At 37.1% G+C, this 18005-nt stretch overlaps 1 protein-coding gene across 3 annotated transcripts in view; it reads left to right on the top strand.

Moving 5' to 3' along the window:
- PTPRR (protein tyrosine phosphatase, receptor type, R) overlaps positions 1-18005 on the top strand; it is a 294565-nt gene that overhangs the window by 143724 nt on the left and 132836 nt on the right. For 2 of the 3 annotated variants that reach the window (XM_011929328.1, XM_011929329.1), the window contains 2 exons: positions 9110-9223; positions 12169-12324. In XM_011929328.1, the coding sequence (XP_011784718.1) occupies positions 9110-9223; positions 12169-12324 (270 nt within the window). Of the gene's footprint in view, positions 1-5102; positions 5124-9109; positions 9224-12168; positions 12325-18005 lie in introns of those variants that run through there. The other variant, XM_011929330.1, reaches the window with a different exon arrangement.

Genomic DNA, 18005 nt, shown 5'->3' with positions numbered 1-18005 from the left:
CAGGAGGCGGAGTTTGCAATGAGCCAAGATTGCACCACTACACTCCAGCCTGGGTGGCAGAGCGAGACTCCGTCTCAAAAAAAAAAAGAAAAGAAAAAGAAAAAAAAGTGAGTTTCAAACAGTTGATGAGACTAAATTTGATTTTGCTCCCTCTTAAATGTTATCGTAGTCAAAGTGTCAGAGCCATGTTAATTCTAAATCAAATGCAAATTGTGCTAAATTTGTGTTTTTTAATGATTCAGTATTACAGGTAAACTAAATTGAACATACCTTCCTCAAGCATGAGGCCTGGGTTTGTTACCCCTTCCAAGCCTATCATATAACTCAGATTCTTTCACTTGATAACTACAGTGTTGGTTATCATGATTCATGTGTCCCTTCATCTCACAAGGATTTATTAAATACCTACTATGTGCCAGGCACTGTTTCGGGTCTTGAGGAGACAGCAGAGAACTAGACTAACAAGGACCCACAACAATGGAGCCCAGATTTTTGTAAAGTAAGATTATACAATAAAGTAAACAAGAAACTGTTAGCTAGTATTAAATGCTATGAGGAAAAGAAAGCAGGGTGATCTAATAGAGAGTGGTCAGGCTGGGAAGGCCTCTCTGAGGAAGTGATGTTAAGACAGAGCTGAACAACCAGAAGGAGCCCCCACCCAGAAATGGTGAACACTTTCCCAGGCAGCAGGCAGGTGCACGCCAAGCCCATAAGGGGAAAATGAGCATAGGAACTGGAAAAAGGACCGAGTGCCTTGAAAAAGGTCTATGAGATGAAGCTCACAGCTACTAGGAGTCAGATAAAGCACGGCCTTGTGAGCCCACATGATGGAATTTAACTCTAAACAGGATAGAAAGTTATTGCAGGATTTTAAGAGAGAAACAGAAGCTGAACTCCTGAAAGAAAAAAAAAAGACTTAAAAATGAATGGAGGGTCGGGCATGGTGGCTGACCCCTGTACACCCAGCACTTTGGGAGGCCAAGGTGGGCGGATCACCTGAGGTCAGGAGTTCGAGACCAGCCCAGCCAACGTAGTGAAACCCTGTCTCTACTAAAAATACGAAAAAAAAAAAAAAAATTAGCTGGATGTGGTGGCACATGCCTGTAATCCTAGCTACTCAGGAGGCTGAGGCAGAAGAATCACTTGGACCTGGGAGGTGGAGGTTGCAGTGAGCCGAGATTGCGCCACTGCACTTCAGCCTAGGCAACAAGAGTGAAAACTCCATCTAAAAAGCAAACAAAAACAAAAATGAATGCAAAAGACCAAGAAACTATAAACACAAGTTTTGTGTCATCTCCCGTCGGATACAATCAAGACAGTCCATATCTTGTCTACAACAATCACAAAGAATAAATTGTCAGAATTCAGAAGATAAATGACTGTAGTAAAAAAAAAAAAAAAAATTAGAGAAATTGAAATCACATTTAAAACAAAAGAAATAGGAAAGATTCTGCTGAAAAAAATATAAGGACATAGAGTGCAGACTTGAAAGAATTTTAGCTGAATAAAAACATACAAGCGTTTAGAGAAAATAAGCACATAAAATGTGCTGAGATAGAAAGACAAAGAATATAGAGAAAATAAGTGCATAAAATAATGTGCTGAGATAGAAACACGAAGAATATATAATTGCATAATTAGTGTCTTTGAAGATGAGACCAAAAGGTTTAGATGAAAAATCATTCAAATGTATAATAGAAATCTGTAGACTATAAGGGCATACCACATTATAGGCACTATCAACCCAAAGAAATATCCTGGTGAAGTTTTCTAACTTTAAAGATAAAGATTTCTATGAGACGAGGGACAGGAAAGGCAAGTGAGCTACAAGACAGACTAGCCTCAGGCCAGAGTATTTTTCACAGCAACTCTCAGTGCCAGAAGGCACTGGAAAATAGCAGCAGAGTTCAAAGAGAAAAAAAAAAAAAGAAATAAAGATTGAATCAGGGGTTTAATATCCAGCCAAGCTGTTATTTATTGTTAAAAGCATCATAAATATATTCACAAACATATAACGCCTCAGGAAATAGAGCACTCATGAGCCTCACTTGAAAGAAGTGATTTGATATGAAACCCAGCTGAAAAACAGATAAATCAAAATATAGAATTCAAGAATGGTGACATCCTTCTAAAAATAAAAGACTGGTCATGAGCATTGAATCCATTTGAATATGTAACTATCACTATAGAACTGTAGAAATTATGGTTTCAGCACATATTCATCGGCATAAGCAGTGCTAACACATGCCCGTATCTTAGTGGCTTAACACAATAAAAGTTTGTTTTTAACTCAGGTCACTACTTAATGTGGGTTTCTGATTGGGACCCTCTGATCCATGCAGTGATCTGGGGGCTCAGATATCTTCCTTTGTGTAGTTCTACCATTTTTAATGCAGTTTTAGGGTGACCCTGGACCCATCCAGCTTGTAGACAGAAGGAAGAGAGAGAGAGAGGGTGGAGAAGGCATCCTCATTGTTAACTGCCTAAGGCTGAAAGTATCACTTTACTTTCACTTATATTGATCATAGAGAATTCTGGGTAGTCTCTAATGCACAGAATATAATGTCAATATCATTAGATATAACAATATAGAAATAGTAATTTAATTACAAAAACTGGGAGGTTATGAGAATTGGTGGGAAGAGTGGTATATTTTCTCATTTTTCATGGCAGAAGTTAATAAAGACTTCCTAAATTTTATAAATCAAGAAATAATGGCTTAAATATATTTTTATGCCTTATTTTATGTTATAAATATAGACATGGGAAGAAAAAAGTAGAATAACAACTAAAACACAGAAAATATAGCAAAAGGCAGAAAACTAAGGAAGAATAAAAACAAAATAAAGTAATAAAACACATCTAAATCTGTTGAAATAACAGAAATGAGTGGAATAAACTAATCTTAAAAATAAGAAATTATTAGATGAGAATCAAAGCATGATATTTGATGATGGTATATATTATAAATATAGAACTGTATCTCAGATATATTAATGAAAAAAGTTGTGGAACAAAATTTATAGTTCAATCCTATTTGTATTTAATAGTAATATATATTATGTATGATATATACACATAGTTTTATACCATGTACACACAGAAAATATTTGGAAGTATACACAAGAAATGGTTAGCAGGGTTATTTCTGGGGATTAGGATGAAGGGTTAGGAAGGGGAATCATATTTTCACTTTTTACCATATATCTATCTGTACCTTAAATTTTGTTGTAGTAAGCATGATATTTTTATTATGAAAATGTAAACAAAAAAATCCTCAAGTCCAACACAGTACTATTGGAGAACTGAAACGAACAACAAAGGAAGGGGAAGTCAGGGAAGGCTGACAGAATGGTCTTTGCTAACCATGAATCTTGAATTGGAATCATTAACTCTTCTACCTGGAGCTAAAGATTCCAGGTAGCAAAAAGGCTGAGTCTCCAAGGAGAAGGAAGAGCCCCTAGCACTGATCCCCGGGTGTACTGACAATGTGAAAAGGTCGTGGCGTGTTTAATAAACCTTAGGGATGCCTGGAGTATGACGTGTGTGGTGGAAAGGTGTAAGAGGTTAAGACTGGAAGGACAGGGAAAATTTGGTGCATGGAGGAGTTAAAAATCATTCATTAGAAAATGAGATTATCTCAGAGTATTTTGAACAGAATAGTAGCCTGATTGGGATAGCATTTTACACAGATAACTATGATGTCCATATGGGGAATTAATTAGAGACCACAGAAAACTGGCAACCCATTAGGATTCTAGTCAAATAGTCCAGTTAGTCATGATGATGATCTGAACTAAAATGATGGAAATATAGATAAAGAGAATATGGGTTCAACATTCAAGGAATATTTAGCAGGTAGAACAGACAGAACTTGACTATTCATTGGATGTCATGGTGGTGGTGGTGTGAAGAATAAGGAAGGAAGAGTCGGGATGGTACCCAAATATGATAGCTCATTTCCATTACGTGAGTGTAGAAAGAGAAGCAAATTTGATTGTGGATAGGAAGAAGGAGAAAGGTAAGTTCAGTCTGAGTAATGTTAAGTTTGAAGTGTAAGTGGGACATTTAGGAAGAGGGAAGCAGGTGTAAGACCCTGAGTAAGGTGGAAATGTGTAATATAGAAAGAAAAATAATTAGCCTGTGACTAATAGCAGAGGACAAATGCAGAGAACTGTGAAAAAGGAAAGGGTGAAAGTATAAAATGTCTGTGACAGGTCAGGGTCCTCTATTCAGTTCAAAGGCATAAACAGAGAACATTTGGTTTTATTCCTGGAAATCTCTTGCCATTCCAACTCCTTGGCCAAGAATGGAGTTAAAGATTCCAGGTTTTTAAAAAAAAAGGGTTGAGGGGCACATTAGAGTTAGAAAGAAGTGGGTGGATTTCTTCTAGCAAGCTTTGGTCCTCAAGGAAGCTGGGTCCTTTTGTGGCTGTTGGGAATTGAGACAGCACTTCTCTAAGGAGCCTTGAGGCATCTCTTAGTAAGAGAGATGGACATTTGGCCTTGGACCCCTAACTGGACCACTGGGTGTGGTCATGACTCTTACTGGGTATGACCAAATGAAAGACCAGGCTGCCTAATAACTTCAGGAGGGGACTAACTGCCTCCCTGCCAGGCAAAAATGATTCAATTATCCTTTAAAAAGTAAATAGCTAAAAGCCAACCACATACTTATAATTCAAACATAATGCTGGTACCTAAAAGTGCTACATTTCTTCAATCCAATCACCTCTATTTGTACCTAAGGCCCATAGGCTTTAACTACTTTGGTGGACAGTCTGGGGACCAAAGAAAGAAAGTCTTGTCATAAAGTAGTATTTCCTTTGTGGAGGGGAACAGTAGTGGGGAACTGACAAAGGAATCTAACAAGACAGAGGTCCGGTTATATTTAAATATAGGTAGAATTGGAAATCTTTGAGTTTTGTATGTTAAATTTTTTTCTGTGTGTTTATATATTTGTAATAACAATTTAAATACTCAATTGTTCTTATGTAGTAACTATTTGAAATTATTTAGTGTTGTAAAGTGGCTTACCATTTGCATTTGGAAAGAACATTTTAATCTCTTTGAAATTAAAATCCCAAATCATTTGTACATTAAATGTTAGAAATGACCAAACAGGTTTAGAATCCAAACAAAAATATATCGCAGAATGTTGTACAGCAACTTGAAAGCTGTTGCCTTGTTACTGCTGTGAAAATGTATATCCTGTCATACTTGTTACGATTTCACATGATAGGATGAGGAGAGGCTGTGCATTTCTAGCATCTATCCAGAGAGAAGGAGGTAGCATATATCTTCTAACTATATAAAGTCATATATTTTTTACTTTGTCTAAAATAAAATTCTCATTTTTGTCTAGAATCCTTTCTTTTTCTCAAATGGCACTCATATGTAATGCCTGGCACATATTAGGCCTTCAAATACATAGATATCTGTCTGTAGTATATTTTAGCATCACTATTTTTATGGGGAATAGTCAGAAATCTGTGCATGCTCTACAAAATCAATGCAACTTTTCGCAGGCAAGCAGAGAACTGAGGAAAATCATTCAAATGTTTTGATGCAATGAACCAGATGATTTCAATTTCAACTAATTCAACTCACTTCTTCACTATAGTTGGGTAGTCTAAATTTCTGTTTCAGATGTACAGCTTTTATATTTTTGCAAAGTTGCCTTTTTTCAGTGATTTTTAAATCATTTAGTTCCCATTTCACTTCCCATTTACCATTTCAGTCTGAGACTTTAATAGTGTTTCCACAGTTACAAGCCTCAAGTTAATCATGGCCTTGGGAATTGAGTTCTCCAGTGTGTACACAACCCCCTTGAGGGGCCTTGTGGGTTCCCAGCATAGACAGTTGGCTCCAAATCCTGCCTCTGGGGATTCAGGCACACTGTGTGCCAGCTCACCCTGCCTAACAAACACTGCTGGTGAGATAGAGGTTACACATCACCATTTGAGAAAACTTAGGAATCCATCTTTGACCTTGCAAGGGAAGGGGAGTAGACAGAGTATCCAATACAGTGTCTCATCTTTAATGGCAGCTTCTGCAGTCTGGCAGAGATGAAAACAGGCCACGGATGAAAGGAAGCCTCTATTTCTCAGGATGACCAGGTGGACTGAGTTTTTCTAGTCTCCCAGGTATGCCAGGTAGATGCGTCTATTGTGTTTAACAGTATACTGCTGTTTTCCTCATCACTGCATTTCCAAATCCTACTTGTCCTTTAAGGTTGGCTTCAAGTCTTACTTTCTGCATTAAAATATTCTGTTATATACTGGATACGTATTTAGACTATTAAAAAAACAGAAAATAATGTAGCAAACACTTGTGTACCATTAGATGCTTTTTATTTAATAAAAAATTATTACTCTCTGGAAGTAGGTAACATTCCGTTGAGAGAGAAGTCACTTTCCTCAGATCTAGTAGGAATTGCTTTCTGTGACATGCTGAGAAGTGAACCTGGAACAGAAAGGTCTATTTCAAATTGTGTCTGGATTCATCTACCTCTTTCTTTGCCTCATCAAGAGTTTACCACTGCCTTTACCCATGATATGTTCCATCTGCCAAGCCACCTCTGGAATAGAATTATGCTTCTGATGGACCTTCCCAGCCTCCCAAACAGCTCTCCAACCAGAACGAACACCCAGGGAACCAGCTGAACTTCCTGCTTGTATTGACTCAGAGCCTAAAAGAAAACGTGCAAAATTACTAAAGTTCTTGGTCAATTCTCTGGCTACAAATTAGCAACCTCATTCCTCAGAATTCTGACTTTTTCCTTGTTAAAGGTGGAATTGCATCCTACCTCACCACCACCCCAGAATTCATATGTTGGAGTTCTAGCCTTCCAGTACCTAAGAATGTGACCTTATTTGGAAATAACGTTGTTGTAGGTGTAACAAAAGTTAACATGAGGTCTTACTGGAGTAGGGAGGGCTCCTAATCCATTATAACAAGGCCCTTATAAAAAGGGAAAATTTGGACACAGAGACTCAGAGGGAAGATGATGTGAAGACACAGGGAGAAGAGAGCCAAGTGATGACAGATGCAAAGATTAGAGTGATATATCTGTAAGCCAAGGAATCCCAAGGATTGCTGGCAAACACCAGAAGCTAGAAGAAGCAAGGAAGGATTCTCCCCTACAAATTTAAGAGGGAACATGGCCCCGCTGACACTTTGATTCAGACTTCTAGCCTCTAGTACAACAAGACAAGAAATTTCTGTTGCTTTAAGCTTAAAAAATAAATAAATTTGAAAAAATGTTAAAGTGTTACTGATTGTGTTTGACATAGCTTTCTATATACTCCAACATCATTCTTATTTCTCCTCCCCAAAAGCAAATTGTTGCCTATTATTGGGCTCTCTTAGGTAGACTTTTTCAATGATTCTGCCGTTTTCTGGATCTTAATTTTTCACAAGGAGTCCAGTTCCAGATGCCTAAATTAACCAAACCTTAGGGCCCCTGCCTCCATGCAAGCATTGAGAGACCCTAAGGTGGAAATGCAGGCTGGAGCTTTAGCTGGGCCCATCATCTTGACTGGGAACCCTATACCTCTTTTGACCTCCCAAATTCTGTCTGATTCCTGTAGCATTGAACATTTAATCCAGCTTCCAATCCCTTATTTATTACCTACTTGCAGGTACAAAATAGAGGATATATTATGGTATTTCCTTATGAGATTATAAATTCTTGAAACAGTATTAAACTCTTTTTAAAGCAAGCTAAGGAAAGTTCCCCTAAAGAGTTCCTACTCTATAGGAGATTGCACATGGAAACCAATCTCATTATTAGAGAAGTGCGTACTCACAAGGATGCCTAACTTTACAGAACAGGTGATATTGCAGCCATTCAACAGTTATTGATAGCCTACTATGTTCAAATTAGTGAATTAAGTATTATAAGAATAAAAGAAATGCATAAAGATTTGGTTTCCCTACCTTGAGTATCTCTCAAATGACTAATGAGGCATTTTTGAAAATATATACAGTAAACTACTTCATGATTTCAGTGTAGTAATCATGCTGGGGCTTCAGTTAAGGTTATTATTACTATTATGATAATTATGATATCATTATCATAATTTGATTTGTATTTTAGGAATTTTTTAATATTTAGATTTTTTCCTAAGCAAACCTGAAAGTTGAGTGTTTGCCCAAACAACTAAATAAGAATTGCTTATCTTAGATCAAATCATCAGTACCACTGGCATTTTTACCAGAGTTTGAAAATGTATTCTTGCACCTCATTCTTTTGCCTTGCACTGGTGGCAAATCACTATGTATAGAAACTGCCAAGACAGGCCTTATGGAACTTACACAGCATCTTTCTCTCTGTGACTTGTATGAACACAAATTGAAGATGGATAACTGAAATACACTTGGCCACAGATTCCATTCTGTCATCTGGAACTAAACTAAAGCAAAATTATTCAAGGCCCATTTCAATGAAATTCTTTATGAATTGACCATTCATTTGTGCTTTTTATTATAGCTAGACAAATTGCATTATTATATAATATACCATCTTTTTTTAAAAAAATCAACTTTTATTTTAGATTCAGAGGGTACATGTGCAGGCTTGCCACATGGGAACACTGTATCATAACACTGAGGTTTAGGGTGCAGATGATCCCATCACCCAGGCAGTGAGCACAGCACACAATAGGCAGTCCCTCACCCCCTTCCCTTCCTCTCTCCTCTAGCAGTCTCCAGTGTCCATTGCTCTCATCTTTATGTCTATGGGTACTCAATGTTCAGCTCGCACTTACAAGTGAGAACATGCAGTATTTGGTTTCCTGTTTCTGCATTACTTCGCTTGGGATAATAGCCTCTGGCTGCAGCCATGTTGCTGCAAAGGACATGATTTCATTCTTTTTATGGCCGCATAATGTTCCATGGTGTATATATCTTTTTAACTAATACCATTTAAAATTTCACATGCAATGTTCCTATAATTTTATTTCTATCAAAAATGCAATAAAGCATTATTATTGTAAACTTAGCAGAGTCACAGAAACTGTGGTCAGTCATCAGTCAAAAACTGAATGTCCTGAACCAAAGACTTATTAATACTATAATTTGGATTTATTTTTGTCCTTATTTTCCAGACACTGCAAATGGATGTAAACAAACTGAACATAACCTTGCTTCGGATCTTCCGCCAAGGAGTGGCTGCAGCTTTAGGACTCTTACCCCAGCAAGTGCATATCAATCGCCTCATTGTAAGATACCCACATTTCGCATTCCCAAAATTCAAGCTGTGTGTGTGTGGTTTTTTTAATCACTAAAGGGCTCGTGCTATAGTTGTATGGCTCATGAGCCAAATCTGGCACATCATGTTTTTGCAAATAAAATTGTATGAAACAAGCCATATCCACTCATCTACCCATTGCCCATGGTGACTTTTATGTTACAGTGATAGAGTTCAGTAGTTACAAAAGATTGGCTCATGAAGCCTAAACTATTTATCATCTGGCCCTTTATAACGGAAGTTTGTTAACTCTGTCATAGTTCAAGGCTAGGTCCTGTGGTAAGTATGAAAGGGTCCAAAACACTTGCCTTACCAACTGGCACTACTCTGAAAATATTCTCCATTAGAGTGAAAGCTTCTATATCAGGTAAGGCAGTTTCCAGACATCATTTGTTAAAACCCTTTCAAGTATATCAATAGAACAATGGACATTGAGTGCCGAAGGCAGGGCATTTTAAACAAAGAATAAAGAAGAACTGACCCTGAGGACTGCAGCCCAGATGGAATGCAGGAATTGGTAGTCCAGGAAAACCAAGAGAAAACTTGAATGGGCATCTGAGTGGGTAAAAAAAAAAAGTCAACCCAAAGGATCTGTTGTATAGTACACAGTCAAGGCCTGTCTGTCAATCAATCACCCACATCCATTATTTCTTCTCTTTCCTTGGTGTTTGGGAACCTGGATATCATACAACTACATGTTCCCATCTGCACTGGAAAATGGGTGTGAGCAAAGGCCAAAAAAAAGCAATTCAGATCAGATGACTGTCTCTTTGTAAAAAGCTAGTCACCTTAGTTTTATGTGAAAAGGGACTTTGGGATCACTGTGCAGGTTTTAAATTGTTCTTAATGTCCACTGCAATGGGAGTCCAAGCAAGGACTCCACGTTCCCCCGGCCTTAAATTGCTGTGCTTCTGCTGCATGGAGCTTGGCTTTCTACTGCATCAATCTGCATTCACGATGGAGGGAATTTGCTTTTTGTTTTGGTTTGGGGTTTATGTTTCTTTTTAGTTTTTCTGTGTGTGGAGAGTGAGTTGTTTCATTTCTTCATAAAAACTTGTATCCTGTGAATCAATAATGTTCTAGAAGTAAACAAGCTTTTAAAAAGTTTTAACTCGTACCAAGAAGAAGAAATACAACATTCCCCTGAATGAGTGAAAGTTACCCGGTGGCTCACACCTGTAATCCCAGAACTTTGGGAGACCAGGAGGGTGGATCGCTGGAGGTTAGGAGTTCAAGACCAGCCTGGCCAAAATGGTGAAACCCCATCTCTACTACTAAAAATGCCAAAAATTTGCCAGGCCTGGTGGCAGGTGCCTATAATCCCAGCTACTCAGGAAGCTGAGGTAGGAGAATCACTTGAACCCAGGAAGTGGAGGTTGCAGTGAGCAGAGATGCACTCCAGCCTGGTCAACAAAAGTGAAACTCCATCTCAAAAAAAAAAAAAAAAGTTTTGGATCTAGATCTAGATTTTTTGTATATATACATATAAAAATATGTATGTATCAACCTGTGCACATATATTTTGCTAAGATATATAGAGAGATGATATAGATATCTTAGATATACTTTTATACATATTAGGTTTAATGAGCATAATAGCTGTTTGCAGGGATGAAGGAGGGATTTGCCAGACTGAGGAAGAGATATGCTTATCATATCCTCAGAGAATGTTAGTAGCATAGTTAAAAGTACTTATTATAACACCTAGAGTTACAATACCTGAGATAGCAAAGCATGATGATTAACAGCATGTGTTTTGGAGACAGATAAAACCATACTTCATTTCCAGTGTGGTCATATTCCATCTGTGTGAATGTGGCCAAGCCACTTACGTTTTATTTGTAAAATAGAGATAATCATAATACCCATCGCTTAGGGGTGTTTTGAGCAATAAATGAGATAAGAGATTTAAGGTAAATAGAAGCATGTTACACACAACTCAAGTGCTCTGTACCTACTGTAGTTATTAGGTCACAAACTATTTAATTGTTATAAACATGTTTCACATCAGTATTTAGTTATTGTCTGTTGTTCTCTGCAAACATGAAAAAACTTTTACTGGCTTGCTAGTAGTAAACTGATACTTCATTTTATACCCAGCTAAAATTCGCACATTAAAAGAAAACTTTCCAGCACGAGAGCGCTCCATGTGTCAGAAAGAAAGCTAACAATAATTTCCTTCTATTAGTGTGTTGTGTAAGTTGTAAAGATAATATCAATGGCCATGTCATTTTTATCTGCTGTGTGTGTGTGTGTGTGTGTGTGTAGAATATCAGACATTTATGGTAAGAAATTCTCTGACTCCATCTCAGCTAATGAGGTAATGCTAATAGGAAAAGTATCATGACATCACTACACAAGATACCCATTTCTACCAAATGACCAATTTTAAATGTGTGATATATTTGAGGTGAAGAACAGAATCAGGAAAAGGATTTCAAAGTTCATCTGGCACCATCTTCTTCAGCTGGCCAAGCCTTCACATTAACACAAGTTATAAAAGTAATAGAGAGAGTGGTGATGTCTAATATGTAATTTTACTATTACATCAGATTTTATTTAATTCATTTGATTTTAAAATGCTTCTTTAAACATAATCACTCAGGGAACATCTGAACAATCTACATCAAAAAAGTTACAATATAGAATGGTAAATGAATCAGCATGCAATGAAATATAAAATTACAAATCTTGCAGGTGAGGGACAACTAATTACAAGAAAGCTATTTGAAGATTTTAGACTTTGGACTGGTAATATTAAGTCTACCAGAGAATAACTAATAAATGTAATCTCCACAAAGCCTTTTAGGATTCTAGAATTCTGACTTCCTTTAATGTTTCTAAAGGAAAGGTTAAAATATTATCCAAAATTGTTTAAAATGTCTATAACAAGTACAAATATTCTGCTTTTATTAGGGAAAGAAGAACAGTATTGAACTGTTTGTGTCGCCCATAAACCAAAAAACAGGGATTTCTGATGCTCTGCCCTCTGAGGAAGTTCTTCGTTCACTTAATATCAATGTTTTGCATCAAAGTTTATCCCAGTTTGGAATTACAGAAGTCTCTCCTGAGGTAGGTTGCTGCATGAAACATTTCATTTCAAAATGTGAACAGTTAGCATGCTATGGTAATTCAACCCCAAGAGGCTTTGAGATGAAAGTTGTTTATTGTATGTTATTTGATAATAAAAGTTTCCCTGAGTGTCAGAATTCTCTGATCTTTACATTGTATATGTTTACTTCTTAAGGAAATGCATTTTCATATGAAAGTTTCACTTTTTGGCATTTTTCTTCTTCAAAACTTAGTGGCCTTATAACTTATTTTGACTTATCCAGTCAATTTTCTAGAAGAAAGAAGATTTAGATGTGTTTGTCAATTGATCACTTGAAACTGATATGTCAAAAAAACAAAAATACATTTAAATCTTTCTTTCTCTACAGGTGCACCCCTCCTTATTGTCTTCATTGTCAAAATGGTCACCAGATATTCACCTTTTCCCATAAATTTGAAATTAATTTGAAATGTGATTTTTCTTTTGCTGAAGAAACTATAGTTTCTTAAGAACTTAAGTCTTAAGAACTATAGATGTTTCTTCATAGTATTTTCCAAATTTGTCACTTTTTAAAAATTTCCTCTACCACCTCCACCATCTCATTCCTGAATGGATTTTTTTTTTGAGACGGAGTCTGGCTCTGTCGCCCGGGCTGGAGTGCAGTGGCCGGATCTCAGCTCACTGCAAGCTCCGCCTTCCGCGTTCACGCCATTCTCCTGCCTCAGCCTCCCAAGTAGCTGGGACTACAGGTGCCCGGCACCTCACCCGGCTAGTTTTTTGTATTTTTCAGTAGAGACGGGGTTTCACCATGTTAGCCAGGATGGTCTCGATCTCCTGACCTCGTGACCTCTCTCTTTGTCTCTCTCTCTCTCTCTTTCTCTCTCTTTCTGCTGGTCTTAAATACCTTCCCAGGCCAAAATCTAGATATCTTGATCCCTAATCTATTTGCCTTTACAGTAAATCACACTGCGTCTCATTTTAGTAAGTATCACAGGTATGGTATAAAAAGCTCTGGGTGGGCATGGTGGCTTATGTTTGTAATCCTAACTACTGGGGAGGCTGAAGCAGCAGGATCACTTGAGCTCAGATGGAGTTTGTATCCCAAAGCCACACGTAAAATGTGCGTGGATCATGGGCAGACCATTTAATCTCTGTGAGGTTGTCTGCCTTTGCATGGTGTCAACCTCCCTGAGCCTCAGTTTCTTCAAATCCAACATGGGTATAGCACTTATAAACTTGAAATATGGATTGAATTTTTAAAGTATATATAGAAATTCTCACACAGACTAGGTAGCAGACAAATGTAATTTGAATGCAGGATGAATTGCCACAATGAGAATATATGTCATCATTGAACCATGACTGTCACAACCACCCCCAACTGGTCTTCTTGCATTTGGTTTTGCACCTCTCTCTCTTCTCTTTCCCAACACACCCAATGTGGTTTCTTTCCTGCCACCAAAGTAATCTTTCTCAACGTAAATTTGGCCATGCCCTCCTAATTTCATGATTCTTCTTTGGCTTTCAAAATACTATGGAATGAAGTATAGATTTCTTAATATGGTATATGGTCCTTTGTATGCTGGGCTTTATAATTGTTGAACAGCACTTTCCTAGTTTACGTTTCAGCAATTCTAAACTTGATAGATCTGTGCTACATCATACTCTCTCCTTCCTCCATGCTTCCGTATATATTGACTCATCTACATACCTCTTTCTTAAAATCAGTCTACTGTGTACCTTGTGCCTCCACAGACAAAGATGCTTCTTACCCTGTGTTCCCGTCAAGCTTAAAACAAAAACTCCTTATCCCATATTAGTCTTTAGGCTCATCTCTACACTGTGGGTTTTTTGAGTGTTTGTGACATGTCATTTGATCTGTTTCTTCGTTGCCTTCATTTAGTGCCTGGCATGCAATGGACAAACAGCAAAACTGAATCAACAAATAGTCATGCTGGGTGCAGTGGCTCAAGCCTGTAATCCCAGCACTTTGGGAGGTCGAGGCTAGAAGATTGGTTGAGGCCAGGAGTTTGAGACCAACCTGAGCAACATAGCAAGACTCTGACTTTACAAAAAAAAAAAAAAATTAAAAATTAGCTGGGCATGGTGGTGTGCAACTGTGGTCCCAGCTACTTGGGAGGCTGAGGCAGGAGGATCACCTGAGCCCAGGAGTTTAAGGTTGTAATGAGCTATGATGAGGCCACTGCACTCCAGCCTGGGTGACAGACCAAGACCCTGTCCCAAAACAAACAAACAGACAGCAACAACAACAAATAGCCAAGTACTGTGCTAGCTAATATCTAAAGCCAGAAAAATAAACACATAAGAAAACAAACAAATAAATAAATGATGCTTGTTCTCAATGAATGTATGCACTAATAGGGCAAATACGACACAAACAGATAAGAATATAGTACTACAAATAAAGTTACTACACTGTGCCATGGGAGCCTTGGAGAAGAGACCCCCTTATGCTTTGGAGAGGCCAGAGGAGAGGGTCAGCAGGAGGTGAACCACCAGGCTCCTTCCAGCCCTGCCCACATCTGAATCTGAAGCAGTTCTGCTTGTGCACAAAGCCAAACCCCATTCCCACAGTCCAGGCCCTTCACAGACTGACTGGTACACATCTTGCCTAGGACAGTTCTTTAAATTTTAGACCATTGGATAAATGTATCCCACCTCCCATAAGCTTTTAGAGAATCATATAAACAGCCTTCCCTGTTGCTTTATTCTGAGTTTAAAAGCCATTCTGAAGGCTTTAAGAATAGAGCAACTTATTGAGTCACTCAGATTTGCAAACCAAAAGAAGCTCCCCATGCAAAAAGAGCTGGCTTAAAGCAAGTACCTGGGCATCCTCCAATATACCCCAGTCCAGTGAAGGTGGAGTACTTAGCTTAATGGCCTCTCACAGAGCTAATAGCTCACAATAGACTACACTTGAATAATGAAAGCGTATTTGATGATAAATGTCATAGTTTCTCATAAAATTGTTGGAATCTAGAAATCTAGAATTTAGAAAATATGCATTACAGAAGATGAGGAAGTATTCAAATTAGATATAAGGAGCATATCACGAAGGACAGAGGGATTGTTTGAACCTTTTGTTTGAGGAAGGGGCCAGGCATTATTACCCTTTGACCTTTGGCCAGAATCTCTAAATGCAGAAACAGGGAAAAGCTGTTTGTAGTAAGCAGGCACCCCAGCGGGGAGGCACTTGGCATAGATACAGCCTAAAGGAGCCCTGCAAAAATATTGATTGATAGTTGCTTAAAACTGGTGAATGCTATTCTGTGAGTTTTCTTATATCTTTATTCATGTTTTCTGTGGTTAGTGTTTTATAACAACTTATGCCTCAACATTTTTTTCACATTTCATTCTTAAAATTATAACATACTATGGCAACATATTCATTTACAGAAAAAAGGATCATTGGTATTTTGGCTTTTCGTCCTTTGTATGAATTATAGAACATCATGAAGGATGTCTCAAAGCATCTATTTCTAAACTTACATTAATTACTTTCATGGAAGGATATGGCTTTTGTTGTTTTTTCATATGTTTGATTTTTTAAATTGAAAATGACTCTTGAGAAACAAAAAAAATACCAACTAGAAAACTGTTTTTGTTTAGTCATCTGTTTTCATTTGTAATCTGTTTCTTAAAGGAAAAGACATTATTTCTTTTATATATTTATATATGATATCTAGAACATTATAGGCACTCATACAGATAAAACTAGACCTCCTCTTGCCTAATAAGTAAAATCCCAGGAAAATGAAATTAAATGTTTTTACAAAATGAATTAAATACCTATTAAAACAGTAAGCTCTGTATTGACATTTTTAAAAATCATTCAGGAATTTTGTTGTTGTTCAACTGCAAATTACTCCAGTTTCCAAATCTTATATTTCAAAGGAGAAAGTGACCTTCTTTAAATAAAAGTCCAATGTGCCGACTGATACCTTCATGAAATATTTACAAAGAAAAAAAACCATTACATATAAATATAAACAATAATGTATGAGTTTAATGATTATTCCTTCAAACTGGAAACACTAGCAGGTACTCTAGTCTTAATTAGTATAGACCTAGCCATACAGTGCTGAGGAGCCACACAATCAATATTAACCTGTATTCGACCATTCAGAACAATTGCTCACATTGTGCACAGTACCGTGGAAGCTTGGCATTATCCAACAAAGCCATATTGTTATAGGATACATCTCATTTATCTGCCAAGTCAATCAAATTAACCCGATACTTTGTAACACTTGCTCTTCATTCTTATTCTGTGAGCTTCCTCTCTTAAAGAGGTGTATCTCCTAGATTCTCTGTATCTCTGAATCATCTTTCCTAGCATTTGGGATCTCCTTCCACATCTGAGATCAGAATTGATTAAAATATTTAAAAAGAGAGAAAGAAAGGACAAAAGAAAGAAAGAAGAATGAGCTATAGTGCATCAAATTATTAAACAGGATATAGAGAAGTCATTGTTAACTATACAGAAAACTGCCCAAATTTTTAAATAATAAAACCTATCAGCTTCTTTCACTGCAACTAAGTTAAAGGGCAAAGCAATGTAGCTATGAAATAATAAAACACAAAGATGATATAGTGGCATTGGCTTGACCCAGCAACAGAGCCTCTGCATTATTCAACCCTCGGCCCCCTGACAAAATATAAAAATCATGAGGTTAACCCTATGCAAAGGTTAGACTGAAGATTCTTGTAAATTATAGTCTTGATTTGTGAGCTCTTAACTACAAACTTTTCTATTTATTACCCTGCCCTTATCAAGTTTTTTAGATCTCTGTACAAATATAGTAGTGTTCAGCAGGAGTAGCATGACTCAGAAAGAGATCTATTTACCAAGAAAGTGCAGTGACTAAGTTTTAGGAGTTTAAAACATGTGCCTTGCTAACTGGGAGTGGGGAATGGGAGGGTGGGAGTTAATTCTTTCATCATTACTGCTTCAGTTAGAAAAGAAAACAAAACAGGTTTGTCTTAAGCAGACAGGAACATGTTGATATTCTAGGAGTTATAGAACTACAGCAAGAAAAAAAAAATGAACCCAATCAGGTTAGGAACACAAAATCTCTTTCCACCCACCTAACCACCCCTTTTTATCCAAATTTTACATGGGCTTAAGCTCAACTCCTTATACTTAAATTTGACAAATTTATGCTGCCTACTTGAAGGCTTAACTAGTTTGCTTTTATAGCAAACAATGAATGCTATTTTGTTGCCCGTAAAAAATTCATTTCCATATTTATACCTGATTTCTGCAAGAGTTTTCTGTTCTATTAGTTTCCAGCTATGCTTATAGAGACATTACAATAAAAAAAAAAAAAAGATACGGCTAATATCAGAGGTGAAAGAAAATTTGTCAGTTGAATCTAAAGTTTTTTGCAGCAGGATACTTGGTTTCTAATCATTTTATCAATGAAGTGTTTTCAGATTATCCATCGATTTATCATTTATATATCTTTAAAATACATGTCTAAATCATTTCTTGTATCTAGGCATCTATTTATGTCTTAGAAAGTAGGCCAGATACTATTTATATTATAATTAGTGAGCACATCAATGTTTTACAAGTAAGGGAAATAGAATCCTGATTACTTTAGCAATTAATAAAGGCTTTCTCCAGATAATTTTTGTAATCACAATTGAACTCAAAAATCTTCTCTGTTCAGCCTTG

This window comes from Colobus angolensis, unplaced genomic scaffold, assembly GCF_000951035.1.
Source record: "Colobus angolensis palliatus isolate OR3802 unplaced genomic scaffold, Cang.pa_1.0 Scaffold80, whole genome shotgun sequence".
Lineage (NCBI taxonomy): Eukaryota > Metazoa > Chordata > Mammalia > Primates > Cercopithecidae > Colobus > Colobus angolensis.
Note: the sequence above shows the minus strand (reverse complement) of the source record. Positions and strands in the feature narration are given on the sequence as shown.